The following is a 27,215-nucleotide window of genomic DNA, read 5'->3' on the forward strand; positions in this document are numbered from 1 at the left end:
TAACACATTTCTGTGTGATGTGTTATTAGTGTTTGCTCTTGCTGTATATCTTTGTATCTTTTTTATTACAAAGTATTATGTGACCTGCCCTGAAACTATAGATGTAAACTAGCAGGTTTGCTGTAATCTGCCATGTTTACAGTTTATTTTTTTGATACACTGATGTCCATTAAGATGCATTGCTCCTGGTAAATAAACAAAGAAAGAAATGTAATATACTGTTTACCGTATGCTCCCATACCATGAGATCTGATGATAACTTGTGTTCATATTTCAAATCTCTTGCCTAGGACTTCCTGTTGAATAAGCTACAGAAGGATGTGTACACCCCATTGTTTATCAACTTCTCAGCCCAGACTACAGCTGCCCAGACACAAAACATTATTATGTCCAAGCTAGATAAGCGACGCAAAGGAGTGTTTGGCCCTCCAGTGGGGAAAAAAATGGTATCACCTACATTTTATTATGTTTGAACATCTTGTTTCTTTGCTGGTGTGCACTCAGTGTGGCAGCATACAGTTTTAAATACACCAAATAATTTGTTTTTCTCTAGTATATGCAGTTTAAGTTTAAGAATACTAATCTTACATCGTATTAGGTGGTATTTGTGGATGATGTAAACATGCCAGCGAGAGAGGTTTATGGTGCTCAACCTCCTGTGGAGCTGCTTCGCCAGTGGCTTGATCACTGGAACTGGTATGACTTGAAGGACTGCTCCATGATTAATCTGACGGATATCCTGATCATATGTGCGATGGGACCACCTGGTAAGTAGCCGCTCTGGTACCTAAAGGTTAATTAGAAACGCCATCAGACAATGACAGAAATGTCAGTGCTTGATTAAAATGTTTTTAGAGTGAGTATTTTTGTTTTTGTGTTGCTCGAGCGACTGTTGAGTCAGTGTCACAAACCATTTCCTGCTGTTTTGTGAGCTTCTCATTGCCTTAAGGTTTTTACAAATAGAAAAAATGTTTACCACATCTGTCTCCACTACAAGGACCAGTGTAAACATGAAGGCAACCTCCTCCACTGAAGCAGCTGGCAGTTACAGCTGCAAAAGGAAGGGGATGGGAGCAACTCTCAGGTGGCCACATTTTTGGTGATGCGTGAGCTGACAGTTTTTTTTAGTTTTTCTGAGGTCTGCGTACCTGTGGCAGCCACTGAAACTAAATGCTGTCCCAAGTGTTTACCAGCTGCCACAGTGACAGCTGGTCAAGATGACCGATCTCAAGAATTCAAATAAAAATATTACAAAATTTCACATCTTTAATTAAACTAATACATTTTATTAATACATAATTTGTATGTTAAGTTTAGATTTTAACTTTACTGTGACATTAATATTTTTACAAGTCTACTTTTCTGGCCATTGTTTGTCCCAATCCAAGAAGGTTGGAGGGATTGTCAATCTCAGGTAAAGGAGAGAGGAGAGGTACTGTGGCCTCAGTTGAGTTTTTTATTGATTCGACTGCTAGGTGCCCACCTTCTACACTTTCTTTCCCTGCATTAAACTATGACAGCAGGCCTTTTGTTCCTCTGGAGGCTGCCTGGTAGTCTGCCAAAACCACACTGGTTTTGCTGAGCTTCAGGTGATCACAGTAACACCATGTGATCGTGGCCTCTATTGATCTTCTGTACTTGACTGTAAAAACAGTCTCAAAGGGAAGCCAGTATGTTTCTCACTGGAATCATGCCCTTCATTATATTGGTAAAATGTCAATATATTGATAACTTCCATTTTGGAACAAAATGCATTCAAACCCTTTGAACAAATTCCTTAAATGTTTACTACATACACTATACTGTGTAAGTCTGGACAGACAAGGATGTAAACTACTTGCTTGATGCAGGCTTCAAACTGTGAGTTAGTAATTCCAGTTTGTATTTTGTTGTATGCTTTTTTTAGGTGGGGGGCGTAACCCTGTCACTCCTCGGTTCCTGCGTCACTTCAACATGATCACCATTAATGACTTTGATGAGAAGACCATGTATACAATCTTCTCCAGGATCACAAATTGGCATTTTACCATACGGTAACACTAACAATTATGATGTTGAGACAGTGATTTATTTATTCAAATTTACCAAGAATATGTACCTGTGTAAATAACCGTGCCTTGCATATACAGGATAATCAGTTACTCAATACTGCAGAAGATCTTTTTGAGCATCATATAGTAAATACCAGCTAGGATCCAATTATTCTGTACATCAGTGTCTGTGTCAGTCATTTGAGGATTAAAGGTGGTACTTTTGCTCCCCCTTTTTGCTCTGCCACATTGTTTACTTGAGAGACCATAAGACCAAAAGCAATCAGATCTTTTGGACAGATTTCAGATCTCCCCTAGCACTCATCCAGGAGGATATGGCAGCTGCATTTTAAAAATATACATGTTTTAAAGATGTTTTTGCATTTTGAAAACAGTTATATTTGTTTGAAGAAAGATTTTTAATAATACTATATATTTATGAGTTCAGTGTTTAGTTAAAACAACAATTACAGATTCATTTTCCTAACTAAACTTCAGGAACAGGGTCTCAACAATGAATTTATTTGATTTGCAGGTTTTCATTCCCCAAGGCATTTGCTGCTCTGACCTCTCAGATCGTCCATAGCACTATGTCAGTTTACCAAGAGGCCACCAAGAACCTGCTACCAACCCCCACAAAGTCCCATTACTTGTTCAATTTACGTGATGTCTCCCGGGTTATTCAGGGCATCTGCCTGTCGCGGCCAGAGACTGCAGAGGAGCAGTCTGTCGTCAAACGGCTCTGGGTCCATGAGGTAATGTTGTACATAACAAACAGTATGAGGTACATGAAAGCAGCATAACTAAAGTAACCTAACGTATTGCTGTGGAAAGTGGAAATACATTATAAAATAGCTTCAGTCAAGCCAAACAAGATTTGGTGTTGAGATCTGTCCATATCTGTCTCTGCACATGTCTGTTTCTTTCCTTTTCTTGTTAATCCTTAGGTCCTGAGGGTGTACTACGATCGACTGGTCCACGACACTGATCGATCTTGGCTTGTAAGTCATCTACAGGTTGTGTGTCAGACTCACATGAAGGAGAACTTCCATCATCTTTTCCAGCATCTGGACCAGGACCAAGATGGAAAGGTGACTGAAGATGACCTGCGCAGCCTCATGTTTTGTGACTTCCATGACCCCAAAGGTGAGGACCGCAGCTACCGTGAAGTTCATGACTTAGATCGGCTACGTCAGGTTGTGGAATCACACTTGGAGGAGTTCAACAACACCAGCAAAGCACCAATGAATCTGGTGCTCTTCCGTTTTGCCATTGAGCATGTGTGCCGGATTTCCCGCATCCTCAAGCAGCCAAGTGGCCATGCCCTGCTGGTAGGGGTTGGTGGGAGTGGGCGTCAGTCTCTCACCCGTCTGGCAGCCTACATGGCAGAGGCAGAGCTTTTCCAGGTGGAAATATCCAAGACCTATGGGACCACTGAATGGCACGATGACCTGAAACAAATCATGAGGAAGGCTACGGAAGGAGAGGCTCATGGCGTTTTCCTGTTTACAGACGCTCAAATCAAAATGGAGTCATTCTTGGAGGACATTGGTAACTTGCTCAACACTGGTGAGGTAAAGTGGATGGAAGAGAGAGACTGACTACTTCATTCAGGTGAACAGATGGTGACACAAGGAGAAAATGTGTGAATTTGTAAATATTTTCTTATTTCCAGGTGCCTAACCTGTTTGCAGTGGATGAGAAGCAGGAAATATGTGAGCGAATGCGTGTGCTGGACAGGCAGCGTGATAGAGAAAAACAAACAGATGGCAGCCCCTTGTCGCTTTTCAACATGTTCTTAGAGCGCTGTCGCACACAGCTGCATGTGGTGCTGGCCATGAGTCCCATTGGAGATGCTTTCAGGGACCGTTTGAGACGTTTCCCCGCACTCATTAACTGCTGTACTATTGACTGGTTTCAGGTGAGTGTATGTATGTTAGATACATGTTTTGCTGTGCTTTTTGTCCCATCAGAGGTTTGCACTAATAGTTGACCAGTAAACACAGAGCATGTAGTGTATTTCATGCTCCATGCTTCATTAGTAACTGATAACATTACCAGTACCACATAGCAGAGGGTAAATAGTAATGTCTGAAAACACAACTGTTAAAAACAGGAAAACAACCTGTTTCCTTCCTTGTTAGACTTGGCCTGAAGATGCCCTGCAGGCAGTGGCCTGCCGCTTCCTGGAGGATGTTGAGATGACGGAAGAGGCCCGAGAAGGCTGCATCACTATGTGCAAGAGCTTCCACACTTCAACCATTAATTTGTCTCACCGCTTTTTGACTGAGCTGCAGCGTCACAATTATGTCACTCCAACCTCATATCTGGAGCTCATTTCCACCTTCAAAGCTTTGCTGAAGACAAGAAGAGCGTAAGATCAAGATATATTTTATGTATCTGTATTAATTTGTAATGTTTTTCATTCAAGTGCTGCTTTTAGTTTTTAGTTTAAATTGACTTCATCAGTTGATGTGAATCAAGGAGCACAAAAATCTAGTTTGCATGAGTAAGTGTTTCCCTTTAATCCCTCTGTCCTTTGCTCAGTGAGGTGATGAAGATGAAAAGTCGCTATGAGGTCGGTCTGGAAAAGCTGGAGTCAGCTGCAGAACAAGTGGCTACCATGCAAGTTGAGCTAGAGGCTCTACAGCCACAGCTGCTTGTAGCTAGCAAAGAGGTAGATGAGATGATGGTGGTGATTGAACATGAATCTGTGGAGGTGGCTGAGACAGAGAAGGTGGTGAAGATAGATGAAGCAGTGGCCAACGAACAAGCCATGGCTGCCAAAGCTATCAAGGATGAATGTGATGCTGACCTGGCTGAAGCAATGCCCATCCTGGAGTCAGCCCTGGCTGCGTTGAATACTCTGACCCCTCAGGTAAAAGCTGAATATTTTAATATGGCTCAAAGGCTAAATGTAGTGTACAGCAAATAGTGATTAATGATTCTGTCAACAGGATATCACAGTGGTGAAGTCCATGAAAAGCCCACCCACAGCAGTCAAGCTGGTTATGGAGGCCATTTGCATTCTTAAAGGCATCAAACCAGATCGTGTGCCGGACCCCTCAGGCTCTGGTAAAAAAGTGGAAGACTTTTGGGGCCCAGCCAAAAAGCTTCTGGGAGACCTAAGGTTTCTCCAGAGCCTCCATGAGTATGACAAAGATAACATTCCTCCAAATCTTATGGCCATCATCCGCACCAAGTACATTACTAACCCAGACTTTGTGCCAGAAAAGATTAGAACTGCATCCACTGCAGCTGAGGGTATGTGTAAGTGGGTTTGTGCCATGGACAAGTATGACAAGTAAGTAATATTCTCCTCTTGTGTTCTTAGTTATGAAAACTAATGTATATGCACAAAGCCTGGGCAAGCTTTTCATCCGTCTTAGTGATTAACATGAGGCTTAGTTAGCTTCAAAGGGGTAATAAGTTTCTGGCTGTATACCATGAATATGCCAGGTCCCAAGTGATTCATCTGCAAGGCCAATTCCAAGATATGACTCATTGAAAAGGAAATGTTAACATCATTATTGTTGTGACATTCTTAAATGCTACTTTTATTTATTGATGCAAAGTTTGCCATAAAATTTCATTTTCCTCTCTGCAGTGAAATTCTTAATATTGCTCAACAACAGTATCCAGTTTCATTATAAGGGTGGCATCAGGTGACACAGTCAATGAGTAAAAGCCTTAATTTAAAAACAATAAGATGAGAAATTACGTAATTCATATTTTCATACTGCCACGTATTGTATGAAGTATTTCATCTTTTATCTTCCAAAAGCAGTCAAGAAGCTACAGAACTTTGATGTCTGTTAATTTATATTCATGCAGTATAGATGAGTATTTTTGTACAGATAAACTAACTCATAATGGTTTGTTTTACCTATACTTCACACATATCTAGTAAATTATTCTTATGTATTGCACATTTAGATTTATGACAATAGATTATATGTTTTTTTTTAGAGTTGCCAAGGTGGTGGCTCCAAAGAAAGAGAAGCTGGCACAGGCTCAAGGGAAGCTACAGGTGGCCATGGGGGGCTTGAGGAAAAAGCAGGCTGCTCTAAAAGAAGTCCAAGATAAACTTGGAAAGCTTCAGGAGACTTTGGATGCCAATAAAAACAAGAAAGCTGACCTAGAGAGTCAGGTTTGCTATCTCTGCTGGAGAAACCAATTGATTTTAATAGTTGCCATATTTGAAATTTTGAACAGTGACTTTCCTTCCACAGATCTGATCACTGGAAGTGATCAAACCTGTCAATATCACAGACGTGTTCTGTAAATGTTAAAATACAACAGTCAGTATTTTCTCCACTGAATGTATACAAATGTATGTGGTTATTCATCAACACCAAAAAAAACAACAAAGAAAAGAATATGGCACAGACAGGAATCAAGTACAATGTTTTTGAACTGTTGTTCAGTTTCCTTTTGTAATGATATCTTCCAGGTCGATCTTTGCAGTAAGAAGCTGGAGCGAGCAGAGCAGCTCATTGGAGGTTTGGGTGGGGAGAAGACTCGCTGGAGTGAAATGGCCTTACAACTTGGAAACCTCTACAATAACCTGATTGGGGACATCCTCATCTCAGCAGGCATAGTAGCTTACCTGGGAGCATTCACGTCAAGCTACAGACAGGTACAGACCTTAGATTGTATTGAAAAGAGGTTAATGACTCTTTTTACCCCTCTGCTATAAAAGGCTGATTGTGTATTGTTGTCACTCGAGCTGGCAGGTGGCGAGGACACCTACATTTGTGAACAAAGTTTCAAGTTTTCTGAAAATCTTATAAATGCGATAACTTGAAAACACGGTGAACGCTCTGTATTATTGTAGGGTCTATACCTTAGAACTGTGGTGTCCAAACCCAGGCCTCAAGGGCCGGTGTCCTGCAGGTTTTGGATGTGTCCTTGGTCCATCACAGCTGATTTAAATGGCTTTTACCTCCTCAACATGTCTTGAAGTTCTCCAGAGGCCTGGTAATGAACTAATCATTTGATTCAGGTGTGTTGACCCAGGGTAAGATCTAAAACCTGCAGGACACCGGCCCTCGAGGCCTGGAGTTGGCCAAGCCTGCCTTAGAATGTAAAGCGCCTTGAGGTCACTGTTGTTGTGATTTGGTGCTATATAAATAAAACAGAAACTTTGTACCATATGTGCATCTACTAAAAATCTCAGATGAGTTCAAATCTCAGTGACGTTCACCTCTCTGGGCAGAGTAAGTTTTCTGAAAATGTTGTGAATGTGATAACTTAAGAACAAGACGATGTAGGATATTGAAATTGATACCATAGGTCAGGGGTCTGCAACCTTTTACACCCAAAGAGCCATTTGGACCCGGTTTCCACGCAAAAGAAAACACTGGGAGCCGCAAATACTTTTTGACATCTAAAATGAAGATAACACTGTATATATTGTTTTTTACCTTTATGCTTTGTGTGAACAACTAAGGTGTGCTGCTTATGAAATCCATGAAGTGCTACAGAGAAAATTAAATTATATTTATGTAATCAACACATTTTGAACTCTTAAAGAAATATAACAAAAGTAAAGACACCCAGCTGAACTAAAATGATGCATGTAGCAAACAAAAACTGTTGTCAGCCTTGACCTGACTCTTAAAAAATAATTGGAAAAAAGCACTATGCTGCTGAAAAATGAACAATAGATATTTGCAAAATTCTGCCTAAATATGTATTTTACCTGGTTAATGCGTGCGGTGGGGCGTGGTTTGCAGCGCCGCTGCAGGGGAGGCGGACGCACCTGAGCGACACCCGCAATCACGCCTCGCTGCCTTTACGTCTGCGCTATCTGTGCTGTTGTGTTGTTGGTGGTGTATGTCGGGCTGTGAGCTGAAAAGCTACAGCCGGCTGTATGCGTACAGCAACCGTGTGTGAAAAGTGCTCAATAAAGAGATGCTCAAAAGCATGCTCATGGAAACATCGTCAGGTCTGCCGTGATGTGTTTACAATGGGACTTCTGCTCCTGAACCTCTGCACACAGCGTCCGCAAATCGGGGCTATACAAGTCAGTTTACGCAGGACTGTAAGCTGTCATCTGTCAGGCGTGAACGGTGTTTGTCTTTAACATAGTTCACAGTGGAGAACAGCTGCTGACATAATGTGGATCCAAAGATCCATAATTGGCCTACCTGGGGTTGAAGGTCTTGATAAATGCATGGGGTTTCGGCGGGTATACCGGCTTCCGCGAGTGTGACTCTTATTTTGAGCGATGAAAAAATAATAGAATATAATTTTATTTTTTATCACAATAATCTTCCAATTTAGAACTACGAGTTAAAAAGAACTAACATAAATAAAATACACTTCAGCTAAATACTTCTAATTTATTTGCCCAAACCACGCGGAGCCGCAGTATGAGGACTAAAGAGCCCCATGCGGCTCCGGAGCCGCAAGTTGCCGACCCCTGCCATAGGTGTATCTGCCTGGAGACTAAAGGGTAGCACTAGTGGTCACCAGTATTTTTAATATTAGCTATTGAAAGTGAAATGCTAATGAGCAGTTTAATCCAAAAGATGAATTTCAGTATTGCTAACACACTAGGTAAACTAAGCTGTCAGAAATTTAAAAAGAACACTGGGTACACCAGTGTCTTCGGGTAAAATGGGCAGGTGATGTATTTGGTAGCAGGTTAGTGTGTTTGTCTGCATCTAGGAAAATGAAGAAAGTCATTACTAGTAATCTGCTGCTTTCCAGGATCAGACACAGGAGTGGATGAATCTTTGTAAGAGCAGAGGGATCCCATGCTCCCGCAACATGTCTCTAATGAAATCCCTGGGTGATGCAGTAAAAATTCGCACGTGGACCATCGCTGGCTTGCCATCGGACAGCTTCTCCATAGATAACGCAATCATAATCTCGTGAGTACTGAAGTCCAACTTTCAAAGGCCCAAATATTACCGTAATGTTTAACATTGTATTTACTGTGACTTAAATGATCTTGTATGTGAATTCTTTACAGAAAAATGAATTAAATTGAAAGGAGAAAGACAGGATTTTGAAAATAGAATATAAAAATAATATGAGAAAATAGAATGAGAAAAGAGAACTTGAAATAGGCTTTTCACCAAAGCACTTTAGAGGTGCACTGCACCTTTGGATTGTTGCTGTAATAGAGACAAGGGTCTTTTATTACTCTGCAGGAATGTGTTTAGATGCAGTGTTTGAGGTCAGCTGTATATGTGGATTAACAAAGAATCAGGATTAAATTGGTCAGTTTGTCTAAAATGAATGGTACCCCGGTACATCCTTAAGGTGCACTAAAAAAATAACACTGTTTGTGTAAACGAAGAACAACATTGTGCTGTAATCACAGTACTATTGCCACTGGGGTGCTATCCAGCTGCGAGCTGTCTAACTGTGCTCAGTCGGTTTTCACCTCTCAGCTGCTCTCTGTATCGCAGTTGTTGTTCTTCAGCATTCCCCCCAACCCCGTATGTCTCACAGTTAAAAAGATCTCTCTCACTGCCAAGGTGGCCTCATTTGATCACACACTGCTCTGCGTGTGTGTTTGTGTGTGTGTAGTAATGCCAGGCGGTGGCCATTGATGATCGATCCCCAAGGCCAGGCCAACAAATGGGTGAAAAATATGGAGAAGGCCAATAACCTGCATGTTATTAAACTGAGCGATGCTGACTTTGTACGCACTCTGGAGAATTGCATCCAGTTTGGCACACCAGGTAAGCATAAGAATTCTTCTAGTTCAATGCGTCTGCCATGGCTGCCTCAACCACTGTTGCACTCCCTGTTACTGCCTGCTGAGGTCTCTCTTCACCACAGAAACTAATTACTGCTGCCCCAAGACTGCAGCTCTCTTTTGTTCTCTGTTGTTCCATAGTGGCAAAATTGAAATAAGCAATGTTTCTGAGTGAGACATTCCTGAGTGAGCCTTTATTCAGGTCTAATGTATCAGACTACTATAGATCACATAAAAGCACAGGAGAAATCTATTATATGTTCTGCATTTAGTTTTTCTCCTGCCCGGTGTTATGCTCAAGTTGAGATGTGTAGGCAGATGTGATGATGTTTTTGGACCAGTTTATGTGTCTCTGTGTCTGACTTTATTCATCTTTGTAGCCCCGAAGTGGAACAGCATTCAATCCCCAGTGCTGCTGTGTAGATGTGACCTTTTGGTCCTCAGACTGGTTTCAGAAAAGAGCCCACCATGTCTCATAGAAAAGTATACAACATTTAAAAAAAGTTGTGGTATAATATTGTAGATAATTGCTTCTCATATTATTTTGAAGGGGCCACGGGGGGCAACTTCAAGAAGGAATTAAGACTCAGAAACAGAGAAAGCTGCACCACCATTACAGAGACATCTAAATAATGAGCTGACCCAGCCAGCCACTAGGTCTTTGCTTACTGAAAGACTGCGAGGCTAACAGCTCAGAGAGTAACTTGTCCTTTTACGGTGCAAAAGAGTCCCCTGAGGGTACAGTTTCATCCTTCACAGCCTGTTTTCTTATTTCACAGTTTTAGTTTCTTGCTGTTTGTATTGCCGCTTATAATCCTGATGATGCACTACTATTCTTTCTTTTAGCACGGTTGGGCTGGTGCTTTCATGGCAAATCTCCTAGGATATGCATATGTTTATTAAATTTAAAAACATGCTTTTTAATCTGGTAACATATATTAAATATTTATGCCTATAAAGGGTTGACCTGCTTTGGTAACTAACTTGTAAGAGAAAGTTCATCACTCCATCTGAAAACTGAAGAAAAAGTTAGTTACCACCTAAAGGCAAAATGTCAATTATAGATGGGCTGATGTTGGTAACATGAGAAGAGCATTATCATACTTAATGTGAAATCGTATTAATAATGATGTCATGGGAGTAAGGCGATTGCATTTTCATGTGCTTCACTGATTTCTTGATATTACTCATGTATGCAACTGCAGTGGAAGTTCACGGTTGAGTACTAATCACAGAAAGCTGAAAGACAGTGTGAGTTTAACTTTAATTCATCACATAACTTATAATATATAGTTTATGCGAGCCAGGAATGCATCAGCACAACTATTACAAGTCTCTGTATGGAGTATAAACTTTCGTTGTTGGGAACGGTCTCCCACTGCTCCTTAATATGATTTTAAAGATTTTTAAATTGAAAGAACATTTTCAAGCAAGATGCAGAGTACTTTCCAAAGGCAGGAACATGGCCACAATGACATGAAGTGAGAGTCCTGCATGAAATAAATGCACCATGAAATAAGTAAAATGACAAGCCGTGACACAATGCAGTACAGCGCATTTAAATCAAAACAACAGAATAAAACTAATATAAGAGAGAGATGTAAAATGAAACATGGCAACAGTGAAATGATAATGGTGAAAAAAAGTTGTATTATATAGTTAAATTGGGTTAAGAATTAAATATCAAAGGCAAAAGAGCAGATTAAAGACCATTTATAGTGTATTTTTAACCAGGAAGTGAAACATTTGGTATTAAGAGTCTCTTTTTCACAGGTAGAGCAGGCGACCGTATGCAGGGTTTGAATGCGTGTTTCTCCCAGTTCTGCCAAAATGGCTAACTGGTGATCTATAAGAGACTGGTAAAGGTGTTGTAGGTAAAATGCTTTGTGTGGGCTGAAGAATTTGGAAATATTTGAAGCTTTGAAGCAGCTCAGCTGTTGAGGCAGTAGTGTTGGTCGCCTTGGACAGTTTGACAGCTTATTATATTTATAAAGATGTCTCTCTCCTGAAAGAGGTCAGGTGCTGATTAGAAAAAACACTGATTTGAACATTTTCTGTTAGTGCTGCTGGAGAATGTCGGTGAGGAGCTGGATCCCATCCTGGAGCCTCTGCTGCTTCGACAGACCTTTAAACAGGGCGGTGCAATGTGCATCCGTCTAGGAGACTCTACCATTGAATATGTTCCTGACTTTCGCTTTTACATCACTACCAAACTACGCAACCCTCACTACCTGCCTGAGACTTCTGTCAAGGTACTGTAGCGATACTGCCGTCACCACTGTTCTGCTTTTCTTCTCCCTACTATAGTATAAAGTGCAGTACTTATAACTATGAAACCTTTTTTCATGTACTGAAGTCCATTTGGAAGGTGCAGTAGGATGCAGGACTGGTAGTGCAGGTTTGCTGCAGTTTCATTATAATGGCTTGCTGGGAGTTTCACGGGTCAGCTTGTTGGATCAAGTATCTGAGCATCCAGAAAGAACTTGAATGGATAAAATTCCCGGTGATTAGCTTTAATGTTTTCATTCTACGTTGTGGAGACACACAGAGAAACTTTCTATCCAACATATTTCATCACTGAGACGTAAATCTGATACCACCTTTAGTTAAAGCAGAGGATAGCATTCATAGTCACCACACATAACAGTGCTGTTTACAGCAAGTTTCAGTGTTGCTGTAACAAGCCGTATGCAGTCCTCCATGCATTCTGTACTAACCTCTTCCACACAGATGGAGCTACAACCCTTTAATTGTGTCACAGCTAAGGATAGATGTATCTACCACAACAGAGCCGTAGCCAACAAAGAAGGGAATAATAAAAGACAAGCACAGACATAAACCAATAGAGTCATCTGCAGTCTTCTGCCTTTAAAATATCAATATAATAGTGATAAATAGCATCATTTAGAACTGAGGTTTGATTTTCGTTTTGTTTTTTTATTTAAAGTTTTCATTTGATAGCAGATGAGATCTACTTTTCTTCTTTGGCTCTTAGTTATTGATACCACCCAAATGACATTTTTACCTCAATAACACAGTGAATCATTGTTCACTGATATCACCTATATCACCTTCCCAATGGAACACAGCCCCCATCCACCCTGAAAAAAGGATTCCAAGAAAAGGAGCATTAAAGGAAAATTGCATTACTGAGAGGCAAGGGGTTGGAAAGCATTACAGAAGATCACATTTCAAGCATCTATTTGCAGGGGCTCTCCTCTTTATGGGCAGCCATTAGATTGATTCAACTCATTTTTCACAGCTGGCTCAATTCTTCCCTTTTTTTCCCTCATTTTGCTTAAATCTTTTTTTTTTGTCTTCTGTACAGTACACTATGAGCTTCCATTATTCCCATTAAACCCTATTTGAAATGCAATAGCTCCAAATACAAGAGGGTAAGCATCTAGAAAAAAAAGCCCTTAGGAGCGCAAGGGACGAGGCGAGGCAAAGGAGGGTGTATGTGTGAAAAGGACAAACTGGAGATTTATACGGGCTCTGAGTCTTTACCACCAGCTGAGTGGGTCTCACGGCATCAATAGAAATGGAATTAAGCCCCGAAGAAGTGCACTCGTTTATTAGGGCAGAGAGTAGATAGCATATATAGGCTTTTAACCTCCGGGTAAGTGCAGCGCCGGATGACTACGCCTGTGGTAAAAGACACTCCTTCACTTTGAGCTGCAACACCTTTCCACAGAAAAGGGGAAAAAAGTAAATGTATCCTACCTGTATTTTGCCAAGGCTGAAGTAGTTACTGGAATTGATTGGGTAGGAGGTTTGGCCAGGAGAACAGCTCTGAAGCCGAGACGATCAACACTTCACTTTAATGGCTGAGAAAAAGGGCGGGCACCTTCCTCTGAAACATACACACGTACATCACCTATTCTTCGACGATTATGTCTCCATAGTGTACGTGAAGTGGATATTCTGTGTGATGTAGGTGACCCTGCTAAACTTCATGATCACTCCAGAGGGCATTCAAGACCAGCTACTGGGCATTGTAGTAGCCCGGGAGAGGCCTGACCTGGAAGAAGAGAAACAGGCTCTCATTCTACAGGGAGCAGAGAACAAAAGGTACAGAGGCATATGTTAGACCAAGGTCAAATCCATTCAACTAATTCAATAAAATCTCTACTTCCCCGAGTGAAAAATACTATAGACTGTTAATTCAGAGTTTCTTTTTTTTTTCAGACAGCTGAAGGAGATCGAGGACAAAATCTTAGAGGTCCTGTCCTCCTCTCAGGGCAACATCCTGGAGGATGAGACTGCCGTCGAGATCCTCTCTGCTTCCAAGGTGCTTGCCAATGAAATCTCAGAGAAGCAGGCCGTGGCCGAGGTGACAGAGAAGAAGATTGATGAGACCCGCATGGGTTACACACCTATTGCCGTGCATTCGGCAATCTTGTTCTTCTCTATTGCTGACCTGGCTAACATTGAACCCATGTACCAATACTCCCTCACCTGGTTTATTAACCTCTTCATCAGCTCCATTGAGAGCTCAGACAAGAGTGATGACTTGGAGCAGAGGTAGGCAGGCCTGACTAATGTGCTAGCAAAATACTAGTTCCTGCAGGTCACCAAAACAGTGCTTTAAGGTCTCTGTTAAAAAATAAAATGCAATGCTGGTGATGGTGCATTAATGTGAGGGGATTTCTTGTATTTAACAAGATTATTAAATGATGGCATGCGTCTCTTTTTCAGACTGCAGATCCTGAGAGACCACTTTACCTACATACTGTATGTGAATGTGTGTCGCTCTCTGTTTGAGAAGGATAAGCTACTTTTTTCCTTCTGCCTCACTGTCAGCCTGCTTATGCACAGCAAGCTGGTAGGAATCTACACACACACACACAGACACACATTTGATAGTGGAGAACACACACATATTGTTTGGGTTGTTTTTTTTTAATAAGTGATTAGATAATCAAACAAGCTCCTTAGTGTCAGTTTTCAGCTCTGGTCTTCTCGAGGATTGTTTTAGATTATCTGTTTCTTCTATTTCCAATTTGCATAAACTGCTTATCCAAAGATAATCCCCCAAATTGTCAAGCATTAATCCACTTAATTACAAATTCTGGTCATTCTGCTGCTGTGTTAACAGGCCATGTCACTAATTAATGTTTTAGGTGGATGAGGGGGAGTGGCGCTTCCTTCTAACGGGCGGTGTGGGCCTGGACAACCCCTACTCCAATCCCTGCACCTGGCTCTCTAAAAAGTCTTGGGATGAGATATGCCGCTTGGATGCCATGGAACATTTCAAAGGCCTGCGTCAGGACCTGACACGCTGCAGAAATGAGTGGAAACAGGTCTACGACAGCCCAGTAAGTCACCTCTCGCTGGGTTTGTTGAATATAGTAAAAAAGTATGATGACATTTTTCATTTATTGTTCTAGTTTTAACTCAGAAAATTAAACTTTGATGTAGTCTGTATTAAGTACACTTAAAATGAAATATTCAAGCCTTTTTATTTCTTAATTGTGATGATTATGGTTTATAGCATATGAAAATCAGAATTTCAGTGTGTTATTGGCACCATTGCATTGGCAGTATTAACAATTATAGGGAAGACTGCTGATTCAAGAAGTAGAATCTGCCTCCATGCACAGGAATGGAGCTACAACTGTCTGAGCCAAAGACCACATCAGAATATTTTACCTGGTATTTTGCTCAGTGGTTCAAAGTCCTCCTTTCAGATGAAAGTACATTTTGCTTTTTATTCGGAAATCAAAGCATCCTAGCGTCTGGAGGAAGAGTGGAGAGAATCAAAAGGTGTTTCAAATCCAGTGAAGTTGGCCAGTGTTGGGTGCCATGTTATCTGCTTATGTTGGTGGTGGTTGGCCCACTGTGTTTTATCGAGTCCAGAGTCAATGCAGCCATCTACCAGAGCACTTCATGTTTCCATCTACAGCAAGCTTTATGTGGATGCTGATTTTTCTTTTCTCCAGCAGAAGTTTGCTTCTGCCCACAGTCCCAAAACTGCTACCAAATGGTGTTTTGACCATGTTGTTAGTCTCCTTTATTGGCCAGCTAGCTCAAAGAGATTATATGGGGTATTGTCAAGAGGAAGATGAGAAAGAATCCAACCCAAAAATACAGATCAGCTGCTATCAAAGGCTACGTTCACACTGCAGGCGAAAGCGCATCAAATCCGATTTTTTTGACCCTATGCGACCCATATCCGATCATGGTATGACAGTGTGAACGGCACAAATCCGATATTTTCAAATGCGATCTGGGTCACTTTCGTATGTGGTACTGAATCCGATACATATCCGATGTTTTAGAAAGCGACTGCTGTGTGAACGGTCATGTCGCATTAAATCCATCTTTTACGTCACTGACACAAGACAGACGCCAATTATCAGCGCCGGAGAAGACATCGCAAACGCTTCCTGGCCATCCAGTGTAGATGTCAGTGAAACTGTTGGGAAGACAACGTTGGAGAAACGTGAACATTTTATTTGTACTGTATAATCTGCAGATTCTGACAGAAATCTGCAACTATCCTTTGAAGCACCGCCTCTCTAAAACAGCAATAAGGATAATTATTAGGTTATCTAAATTATTATGTAAATAACAAAATAACTTAAAGCAAAAATTGGGAAACGTAAAATCCGAAGTCTTTATATTAACGGCCATCAGTCAAACAATATTGTTTGCTCTGGGTCTAAACAGAGCGCGTTGTGTGTGACGTCTTCTTTTGCGCATGCGGGCCACTTTGAGCGTTCACACTAGAGCGCGTTTGCTGTCGCATTTTATTTGTAGTGTGAACAAGCAGACAAAAAAAATCGGATTTGATCAAAAAATCGGAATTGAGCATTAAGACCTGCAGTGTGAACGTAGCCAAAGGGGCAGTAAATCATCCTAAAATGTAAAGTTAATCAATATTAAACATTAATTTAGCTGGTGTGACTTGTGTCATATTTTAGGAAGTGTGTTAACTTCTAGGTGGAAGTGAGTTTGGTTACAGTTTACATCAAACTGGGCCTCTTTTGGTGTCAACAGAGTATTGAAATTAAAACATCTGTCTGCAGTCTGTTGGTTTGATAGATTAGATCCACTGACCCAAAGTTTACTTTAGAAAAGAAATATGTACATCGAAAGATTTAACAATTTTTTTTGTTTGTTTCTATGTTTTTCATCTCGCCCTCTTACCCAAACCTTATAGATTAATTACTTGACGTACAACCGACAAAATATTATAATTATTTTTCAGTGTGGGTGTTATCGGTCTGTGCTATTTGTGCAGACTGTGTCCTGCGGGCTGCATTGTGGTGGTTTCCTGGTTTAAAGGACCACCAGCTGTTTGAGGCCTTTCTGTGTGGGGGTTGCATGTTCTCAGTGGGGTCTCTATGAGTATTCTGCCTTCCTCCCACAGTCCAAAGACATTCAATTCAATTCATTTTAATTTTATTTATATAGCGCCAAATCACAACAACAGTCGTGTATGTTAACCGGTGATTCTAAATTGTCTGTAGGTATGAATGGTTGTGTTTCTGAGTGTGTCACCTTGTAACAAGCTTGTGAGCCTGTCCAGTGTGCACCCTACCTCTTTCCCTGTGGCAGCTGGGATTGACTCCAGGCCCAGAATTGGATGTGTAAGTGGAAGAAGATTGATGGATGCATTGAGTTTTGTGGAAGTGCTTGTCTTGTAGACACAGATTAGAGTAAAAGTTGCTGCTTTGCGGGTGAAAACACAACAAGAAACACAGTCTTAATTTCTTCTTAATATGAGTAAAAGTGTTTGATTGGCTGTGCAGAGGCAAAACAATCAAACCTTGGGAAAACAGTGAATGAGATAAAATAGCAGCATTAAATACAGGGCCAGCTTCGCCCACCTTTAAGCTTAGCAGGGTGGCTCTGTGGAATCTCACAACTGGGGTGCAGCGCCACTCCCCCCTTCCCTGCCTGGGAACAATGTGGATGCAGAGTAGTTCAGTTTATACATTCAGTATAGCATGTATGCTTTAAGGTAGCATATGTGCTGAATTTGACTATTTTACCACCTTTACTTTTGTCTTGGCTAGATTTTTTTTATTAATCAGAACATGTGTTCTCACTTTGATTCCACACATATGCCATAATTTGATTTGTTACATTGTTATCTTTTTTCTTTTTAGTTTTGTCAATACAACATCACTTCAAATATTGTATTTTTTTTAATTAATGATAGATCTGCCAGACAAATCATAGGATTAGTTGTTTTCTCATACCGTACCCTCCTATAGTACAAGAAAATGTCTGATTCAAAAATATTGGCCCTGTTCAAATGAGCCTTTTTATTAATTGTTAAAGCCACTGATTGATCTGATTTATCTGACTCTGTAATCCCATGACACATTGAAGTTTTAACTTTGTACTTTGTTTTATGATACTTTTTTTCTGTTATTATAAGTGTAGTGAATATAAAGGGCATACAGAACAAAGGAGGTTGAAGAGGGAAACATTTTCCTGTCAGATTGTGATGCACACAGAGACACTGTCCATCTTTGAAACGCAGAGAATCACAAACTGAGGTTTCATCTAATCTAATCAAATCTATTCAGCTCCTGTTGTGCTTGTCACATCTATGCAATCTAAATGCAAGAACAGCTGCTTAATCAATGTGTGGCGCACTCAAACATGTGTGCGGCGCACAGGCTTGTGTCTTTGCCGTCGCACATACGTACACACAAACCATCTTTGATTTATAATCAACAAAATCAGCCACAACACTTCTGTCTAATTAAATGGAGTTTGTTCCAGTTGTAGAATTCACATTTATTCAATTTTGATGTAAGAACAGCTGTTCAATCAAGCACACAGGCACTCAGGCTCACACACGCTAACACACCCTGTTCACACAGTGAATCCCCAGGAGATCCTAAATAGGTGTATCCATCTCAAAGCACCTGCCAACACACATAGCCAGAAGTCTCTCGACAAACAGCCTGGGGGAAATAATTCCAAAAGTTCCTTCTACCATTGCTCACTTCCTCCGGTGCACTTGTTCCACTAATTAATCAAACATATTGCTGTGACCTAAAACCCATTTCTGTTTTTTTTTCTTCTCTTCCCCATTTCGGTCTGCTTCCAATTGTTCCCTTTCTTCATGCTTTTCATTTTCATATTTAGTTATATACAATATTTCTCTCCTCAACATTTGGAATTTAGTTTCACCTTTTTTGCACGGTTACACTGATTTAACCTTGCCTGTCACAGAACTCTTGACGTAATTGTCCCTCAGCTGGTATTTGATTAGGATCATTTTGATCAACAGAATTAAAATATCTAGTGGTTTTCTACAGCTCTCACTTGAAATATATATTTATGACACATGACAGGATTAATATTTGGAAAGTTATGCAGTGTGGAACTAAAAGTACTTGTCATACATACTTATCGTGAATCAAAACTGACTGTGTTTTGTCTATTTGTAGGAGCCCCATCAGACTCAGTTTCCTAATGAGTGGCAGGAGAAGCTGAGCCAGTTTCAGAAGATGCTGGTGATTCGCTGTCTCAGGCCAGACAAAGTCAGTCTACTTGGGGAATGATCTCTTTTCTTTTCTTTTTTCCTTTTTTTTTTTTTTTTACATAAAACCTCTAAAACATTCCTTTAACTTGTCCCCAGATTGTTCCCATGGTTCAGGAGTTTGTTTCAGACACGTTGGGCCATCACTTCATTGAAGCACCACCCTTTAATTTAAGTAACGCCTTTGTAGATAGCCACTGTTGTGCCCCCCTTATTTTCATCCTTTCCCCTGGCTCCGACCCCATGGCGGCTTTGCTCAAGTTTGGAGATGAAAAGGTACAGAGACATTACAACTATAGCTGTCATCCTGCTGTGTGCATGAAACTGTAAATGAAAAACAAAATTGCCTCTATAAATGAAAGAAATTCAATCTCAATATTTACCGGGTCTAAAAAAAAAAAAGAGAGAGAGACCTCAGTCAAAAAGCAGCTAAAAAATGAAGTGCACCACTCTTCTTATCTCTCAGGGCTTTACTGGTAACAAGCTGACATCCCTCTCTTTGGGCCAAGGCCAAGGTCCTATTGCTATGCGCATGATTCAGACAGGCATTAACGAGGGCACCTGGGTGGTTCTGCAAAACTGCCACTTGGCCACTTCATGGATGTCAACACTGGAGAGAGTTTGTGAGGTGAGGACATGTGCTTTTTCAGTACACAGCAAGTGAATTTGTTCCAATATATGCATGTATTTACTTGCTTTTTGCCTCTGTGAGCAGGGGCTAAACCCAGACACCACCCACCCAGACTTCAGGCTGTGGCTTACTAGCTACCCATCTCCCACATTCCCTGTGGCGGTGCTCCAGAATGGTGTTAAGATGACCAACGAGGCTCCAAAAGGTCTCCGCTCCAACATTGCACGCTCCTTCTTAATGGATCCCATCTCTGACCCAGAGTTTTTTGGCAGCTGCAGCAAGCCGGTCAGTATGTAAACATGTCTTGGTGGCTTGCTGTGCATGTCTACCATGGCTCCATCAGCGGGTGGATTTCAGGATGTGTATGTTTTAGCAGTGGGATACGAGCACCACTATTTATCTTAGATCACATCTTTCATTTGTTCTTATCCACCTCTCAGGCTGTGTTCAAGAAGCTATTGTATGGCCTGTGTTTCTTCCACGCCCTGACCCAAGAGAGGAGAAAGTTTGGACCTTTAGGCTGGAACATTCCATACGAGTTCAATGAGACTGACCTCCGGATCTCTGTACAGCAACTACACATGTTCCTGGAACAGTACCAGGTAGATGTTCTTGAAATGTTTCCATTCACGGGCAATTTTTTTGCTTACTGTTTTTTTCTCTGCAAAAAACATTGTATTTCATCAAGTCAGCGCAAGCGTTTAACCAGTTACAAATTCCATGCAGTCTGGGATGTAGTGCTTTCATATAAACTTTACATAGAGCTGTATGAAGTAAGTTTATCTCACATGCAGACCCACATCCACGATGTACTCCTATATAGCTGTCAGCATCTAAGCTCATATTAAAAATTCTGGCTTTTACAACTACCGTCTGCTTTGCTCAAGTATTCCTTTTCATAAGCCATATTCAAAACCCCTCTTGACATTTTTCCACATACAGATAGCACTCCAACCCTCCACCATCCCCTCTTCCTGTGGAAAAAGCAGTAGAAATAAACTACTGAGGATCTTTTTGGAACACAGTGACATTTTCAGCTTGTGGCTGAGTGTTGCTCAGTACATTTTTAAGTGAAGTCCTCCTCAAGAAAATGCCACACTGGCCACAACTTCACCCTTCTGCATCCTCACATGCTTTTTTTGTGTGCAAATGCTGGTTCTAAAGTGACAGGTGTGTCAGGTCACAGCATTATAACCCCCCAACAAATACTGTGTATGTCACCTTGGTGCTTCAAAATACTTCTGACCTGTTGTGGTTTTGAATGGCATAGTTTGGATGTTTTATGGTTTCTGGCAGTGGGCTGTAGTTGTGGATCCTCGGGTTCTGTGGATTGTGGGGTGGGGTCTTTGTTCATCCAGCTTGTTTTGGGCTGTTAAGGAATTTTTGCATTGTGACAGAGCACATTGCTCTGCTGAAGAAGCATCTACTATGAGGAGGGTTTGCAGCAGTATTGGCTGGTACGAGTCAAAGTAATGTCTGCATGAATGCCATGAGTTTCCCAGCAGATCTTTGCAATGAAACAAAATGATCACTTCACCTGTCAGAGCTGGCAGATCTGTGTACACTGAAAATCAACTACCTCTTGCTCATCCGCTGTTATGTTCTCTTATGAAATGAATGATTTATTGTGTTGTACAGGAAGTGCCGTTTGATGCCCTCTGCTACATGACCGGTGAGTGTAACTACGGGGGGCGAGTGACAGACGACTGGGACAGACGAGCCCTGCGCACGATCCTCTCGATCTTTTACACCCCAAAGATCATCGAGGACCCTGGCTACACATTTGACCCCACTGGGCTGTACTACGCACCAGCTGAGGGAGATGTAAGAAATACAGCGAGTCTCAGATAAGATTTTTTTTTTAATGAATCACCTCTTTGGTTTAGGTCTGGCTGTAGGCAACAAAATAAGCACAGGATTTATGGTAATATGTCAATACCAGGGAAACGTTTTTGCAGTATTCATGATGCAAAGTCTCACTGATCTGAGTTGTCACTCTCTCCTTTAGTCACATTTAGCAGGCTGCAGATTCCCTGCACAGGGCAACTGTTAACCTCTCTTTACTTTTATTATCTTCAAAATGTGTGTTTGGTGCCACAACAAAAACTCCATCTGACTCCAGTTTATGGACCAAATATAATGTGCTGTGTTTTTTTTATCAGGCACACTCCATTTCCAGGGACAATAATTGACTTCAAACCTCATGATCATATGCTCAGTTCAGACTTATGGTAGATATGGTAGATGCACTACCGGTCAAAAGTTTGGACACGCAAAATTGATAACTCTAAATATGTCTTATATTTTAGATTCCTCAAAGTAGCCACCCTCTGCTTTGTTGACAGCAATGCAAGCCCTTGTCCTGTCAATGAGCTTCATGATGTGGTCTCCTGAAATGGTTTCACTTCACAGATGTGCTTTGTCAGGGTTCATTAGTGGAATTTCTTACCGCCTTAATGGGGTTGGGACCATCAGTGTTGTGCAGAAGTCAGGTTGGTACACAGCTGCCAGCCCTATTACAAATGTTAGAATTAATAATATAGTCAGCTAAGTAGAGAGAAATGACAGTTCATCATTACTGTAAAAACCAAAGGTCAGTCCGGAATCTTGCTAAAACTTGTGTTCCCAAAAAACCATCAAGAACTACGACAAAACTGGCTCACACAAGGACTGCCACAGGAAAGGAAGTCCAAGAGTCACCTCTGCTGCTGACAATAAATTCATCCGAGTCTCCAGCCTCAGAAATCGCAAGTTAACAGCAACTCAGATTAGAGCCCAGATAGATGCCACACAGAGTTCCAGTAGCAGACACATCTCTACATCTGTTCAGAGGAAACTGCTTGAATCAGGCCTTTATGGTCAAATAGCTGCTAAGAAACTACCACTAAGGAAAAGAAACAAGCGGAAGAGATTTGTTTGGGTCAAAAAACACAAGGAATGGACACCAGATCAGTGGAAATCTGTGCCTTGGTCTGACTCCAAATTTGAGATCTTTGGTTCCAGCCACTGTGTCTTTGTATAACACAGAAAAGGTGAAAGGATGGTCTCTACATGCATGGTTCCCAACATGAAGCAGCGAGGGGGAGGTGTGATGGTGTGTGGGTGCTTTGCTGGCGACACTGTAGGGGATTTAGTCAAAATTGAAGGCACACTGAACCAACATGGCTACCACAGCATCCTGCAGCGATGTGCCATCCCATGTGGTTTGTGTTTGGTTGGACCATCATTTATTTTTCAACAGGACATTGACCCCAAACACACCTCCAGGCTGTGTAAGGGCTATGTGACCAAGAAGGAGAGTGATGGAGTGCTGTGCCGGATGGCCTGGCCTCCACACTCACCTGACCTATCCCACCTAGGGTGAGATGGATCGCAGAGTGAAGGCAAAAATGGCCAACAAGTGCTCAGTATCTGGGAACTCCTTCAAGACTGTTGGAAAAGCATTTCAGGTGACTACCTCATAAAGCTCAACAAGAAAATGCCAAGAGTGTGCAAAGCAGTAATCGAAGAAAAGGGCGGCTATTTGGAAAAATCTACAATCTAAAACATGTTTTGACTCATTTCACACTTTTTTGTTTACTACACAATTCCCTATGTGTTCATTCATAGTTTTGTTGCCTTCAGTGAGAATCTACAATGAAAATAGTCATGAAAATAAAGAAAAACCATGAAATGAGAGGGTGTGTCCAAACCTTTGACTGGTAGTGTATGTATGCTGTATGCTGGATGGTTTTATATATTTTTAATTCTTTACCCTGCTAATCAAAATGTTGGCTGTAGACTCTGATGAAAACTACACGCTGAAATGCATCAACGAAATGATACAGTTCTTCTGTGTACTGCAAGTGTTCCTTCAGCTTTAACCTCTTCACATGTTCTACTCCTCAGTATTTGCCTTGATGTCACAATATGTCAGCCAGGTTTAAGTGCAGTCTGCTAAACTAGCAAATGCTGAGTTTGTTCATGCTGTTGAATTTTTGATATATAGTACAGCATAGGTATGTTATTCACACATGTTTTCATTCATATTCAAATATCAGTCACACAAAGCTGCTGGCAGTATCATTGCCTTAAAATTCAATAAAAGTAAACTTGGCAGTTTTTCAAGGAAGCGTATTGCAGGACTCCTTTGCGTTGTTGTTGAGCTACCTTTAAAAAGTCATTAACAGATAAAATGTGTGTAACAAGGCACAGCAGGAAGCCACCATCAGTGAGGGCTGATATATTTGTTAACACTAGTACAATCTATGGTGCACACCATTTTATTTGGCATTTTGTTCTCCAGCACTGCACCCCCCTCCAACCACATCTTTTATTCATGAAGCCACATTTACATAGTCATTAAAATAAATGTCAGCAATCTAAGGAGCCGACTTGTTTTTCAGCGAGTGTTATTACTCGAGATGTTTCCTGATGTTGCGTTAAAAATCGTCCTCTTACTTCACCCGTCCTCTCTCCCTCTGTTTTCTGCATCTCTGTCGCAGTACGACAGCTACATCGAATATACCAAGTCGCTACCACTCAACCCGTCACCAGAAATTTTTGGCATGAACGCCAACGCAGATATCACCAAGGACCAGGCTGAGACTCAACTTCTGTTTGACAGCATCTTGCTTACACAGGTAACGCTACCTTGACCCTTGATAAGTCTGTATTGTATTTATCAGCTGTCACAGGAAGTTCAGACACACGTGAGTAATCTTTTAGGAAAAATAAACGGGCATATCCAGGAGTAGTTTGTAGAGATCTTTTTTTGCTACCACAGAAATGGAAAAAAAACAGCAATGAGGCCAGACCTCCGCACAAATTAAAAAAAGAAAAAGAGCCAGCAGCCTTTGGTTGCTTACCAGGCCAAAGCGCCCCCTCTTGGCCAACATCCCAGATGCTCAGCTGGAATGACCCCACCCACTCTGACCCTGCAAATACATAACACACAAACAAACACAAAATAAACAGACCGGAATACATGCATGGGAAGACATTTACCTAGGCACTGAAGTTATTTCTCCCATAAACACACACAGCATCGGTATGCCTCCTGTAGATCTGTTCTAAATATTTTATCGGCCTGCATTAAAATGCACCGTGCAGCATTAATTAAAAACAAAAAAATCTAAATAAATATTGCAGTTGCTTTTAGAGAGACTTCTCAAAGAGCAACATTGTGCTTTGAGGCTGCAGAGACACAGTGTGAGTCACAGTGGCTTTGGTGGAGCTGTGTGATCCAGCATCATTATATCTCAGCTTTCTTAGACGAGGTTAGCTTGTTCAGGATTATATATCTTACCGCTTCCCCGCTCCAGTCGATGTTTGATGGAAATCAAATGTGAGGGATTTTGCATCAAGGCCTACTCGAACATGAAAGAAGTGTGGCTTCTACTGCAAAGTGGAAAGGGGTTTTTATTTATCTGTGTATCCATTTATTTAAAGAACCACCACAGTGTCTTTGACTTCTGAAAAAATATTTCTCTTTGCTAGAAGTTTTAAAGTGGATCGACACACAACAGTAGAGAAGAATGACTCCGCATTCAGCTCAGCATATATAGTGAAAGTGTATTTTTATAGCATCAGACCTGGGTTGCTACAAAGAGAGAATTATCTCCACATGCATCGTGACTTCTAGATCTCAAGTTAAAATTAGAGCTCCATGCAGTCTGGCATTTATTCGTATAAATTCCATTCAACAAGATTAATAATGGCTCCAGTCATGTGTGGACTTCATTAGCATCTAATACGATCTCATCAGTCTCAATGACCGATAAACAGGGAGACACTTCAAATGGAATGAAGCAGCTATTTATCATTCTCCTACTGTAACCCTGGTGCCATTAGCCAATGATTATCCATTACCGCTGGCTAGTGACTAAGCATCATATAGGTAAATGGTGCAAGCTGGACTGAGAGAAAAGCGTAAGAATCACAGATTAGAGTGAATAATTATCACAGTGAATGATCATTATAATTGTTGATAAGAGTGTGTGAAATTACTGCGTGGGAGAAATCGGGGGAGAGATGCAGTGAAGCCTTTCATCTCGCGCTGTATGATGAAATCCTGAGATTATACTTGCAGGGATTCCTCTGTGGACAGTGTTGCAGCTATAACCTGAGAAATGTGTACAAATTAAGAAAGAGAAGGTAAAATAAAATATAAAAACGTTGATATTCTGTGTCATTCCGTGTTCTTTTAGATGCATAAAATGTGAATCACTCAGGCACAAAGATGATGAAATATAAGCAAAGTCGAGTCAGAAGTCAGGCCCTCTTAGCATCAGGGTCTTTTCAGGATCAGAATAGCACCAGTGCAAATGAGTCTTTAAAAGAGAATACATAATTTGACAAGTCAAAGACAGCAAATGGTAATTTTCCCTAAAAATTATGAACTGTCAATCGAGTGAGAACCCCACATCCTGCCTTCCCTTCTCATCAGCCCTCTGTCGCTCTGTTGTGCTCCATGTCTCTGATCAGTCCCGCTCTTCAGGCGGAGATGCCAAATCCTCAGATGACATGGTCTTTGAAGTGGCAGCTGACATCCTCAGTAAGCTGCCTGAAGACTTTGACTTGGAGGCAGCAATGAGCCGCTTTCCTACCAGCTACAACCAGAGCATGAACACAGTGCTGGTGCAGGAGATGGGTCGCTTCAACAACCTGCTCGGCACGATCCGAGACTCTTGCATCAACATTCAGAAGGCCATAAAGGTACGTGCTTACATGGAGAAAGGGCTGGAATGTATCTGCAGTAAATTTGAAGAGTGTCTTTTTTTTTAATCACTTTTCACAAGAGAAATATGAAAATATCAAGAATTAAGTGTCATCACTCAGCAGCCATCTGAGCAAAAGCCTCTAACTAAATAACTGAAAAGAGAACCATAAGTCTTATTTCAGTGGTCATAGGACATAAAAACACTATTATGAATTACTTATGACTCACTTCAAAAAAGCGACACGATCAAAGTGTGTGGCTCATCCCACAGAGAAAATGTGCTGGTTTACATTAAGGAGACTGTAAGATGGCTCCTGGCTAGATCTTTAGTTTGATAACAGGTAGCTATATCAGCAGCCGCACACTTGAAACTGTCATGAACTTATACTGTGTACTTGCAAATGTACAAGACGACTGGATCATATGTTTCCCAGTTGGGCTCTGTGGTGGCTCTCTGGGAGACAGGTGAGACACTTGGCATTCTGGAGTTTTCCCATCACTTTCTATTGATCGTTCTGAGAGTGCCACGCCTCTCCTTTATACCGCCTCTGGGTAATACCTGACCTACCAGAGAGGGGAGAAAACATTAAGTGTTTAAGTCTGGTCCAGGTCTCAGGAATCATTGTTGT

At 41.2% G+C, this 27,215-nt stretch overlaps 1 protein-coding gene across 2 annotated transcripts in view; it reads left to right on the top strand.

Annotated features, from left to right (window-relative positions):
• Window positions 1–27,215, top strand: part of dnah7 (dynein, axonemal, heavy chain 7) — a 74,242-nt gene that overhangs the window by 41,081 nt on the left and 5,946 nt on the right. For both annotated transcript variants that reach the window (XM_031756651.2, XM_039600289.1), the window contains 26 exons: window positions 291–446; window positions 599–767; window positions 1,907–2,033; window positions 2,566–2,785; window positions 2,978–3,604; window positions 3,706–3,951; window positions 4,175–4,404; window positions 4,578–4,908; window positions 4,988–5,334; window positions 6,000–6,180; window positions 6,484–6,669; window positions 8,748–8,911; window positions 9,576–9,730; window positions 11,809–11,999; window positions 13,685–13,818; window positions 13,936–14,271; window positions 14,446–14,572; window positions 14,871–15,065; window positions 19,164–19,256; window positions 19,355–19,531; window positions 19,722–19,883; window positions 19,971–20,171; window positions 20,327–20,488; window positions 21,525–21,710; window positions 24,371–24,508; window positions 26,352–26,582. In XM_031756651.2, coding sequence (XP_031612511.1) covers window positions 291–446; window positions 599–767; window positions 1,907–2,033; window positions 2,566–2,785; window positions 2,978–3,604; window positions 3,706–3,951; window positions 4,175–4,404; window positions 4,578–4,908; window positions 4,988–5,334; window positions 6,000–6,180; window positions 6,484–6,669; window positions 8,748–8,911; window positions 9,576–9,730; window positions 11,809–11,999; window positions 13,685–13,818; window positions 13,936–14,271; window positions 14,446–14,572; window positions 14,871–15,065; window positions 19,164–19,256; window positions 19,355–19,531; window positions 19,722–19,883; window positions 19,971–20,171; window positions 20,327–20,488; window positions 21,525–21,710; window positions 24,371–24,508; window positions 26,352–26,582 — 5,472 coding nt within the window. The remainder of the gene's footprint in view (window positions 1–290; window positions 447–598; window positions 768–1,906; window positions 2,034–2,565; window positions 2,786–2,977; window positions 3,605–3,705; window positions 3,952–4,174; window positions 4,405–4,577; window positions 4,909–4,987; window positions 5,335–5,999; window positions 6,181–6,483; window positions 6,670–8,747; window positions 8,912–9,575; window positions 9,731–11,808; window positions 12,000–13,684; window positions 13,819–13,935; window positions 14,272–14,445; window positions 14,573–14,870; window positions 15,066–19,163; window positions 19,257–19,354; window positions 19,532–19,721; window positions 19,884–19,970; window positions 20,172–20,326; window positions 20,489–21,524; window positions 21,711–24,370; window positions 24,509–26,351; window positions 26,583–27,215) is intronic.

This window comes from Oreochromis aureus, linkage group 16 (genome assembly GCF_013358895.1).
Source record: "Oreochromis aureus strain Israel breed Guangdong linkage group 16, ZZ_aureus, whole genome shotgun sequence".
Lineage (NCBI taxonomy): Eukaryota > Metazoa > Chordata > Actinopteri > Cichliformes > Cichlidae > Oreochromis > Oreochromis aureus.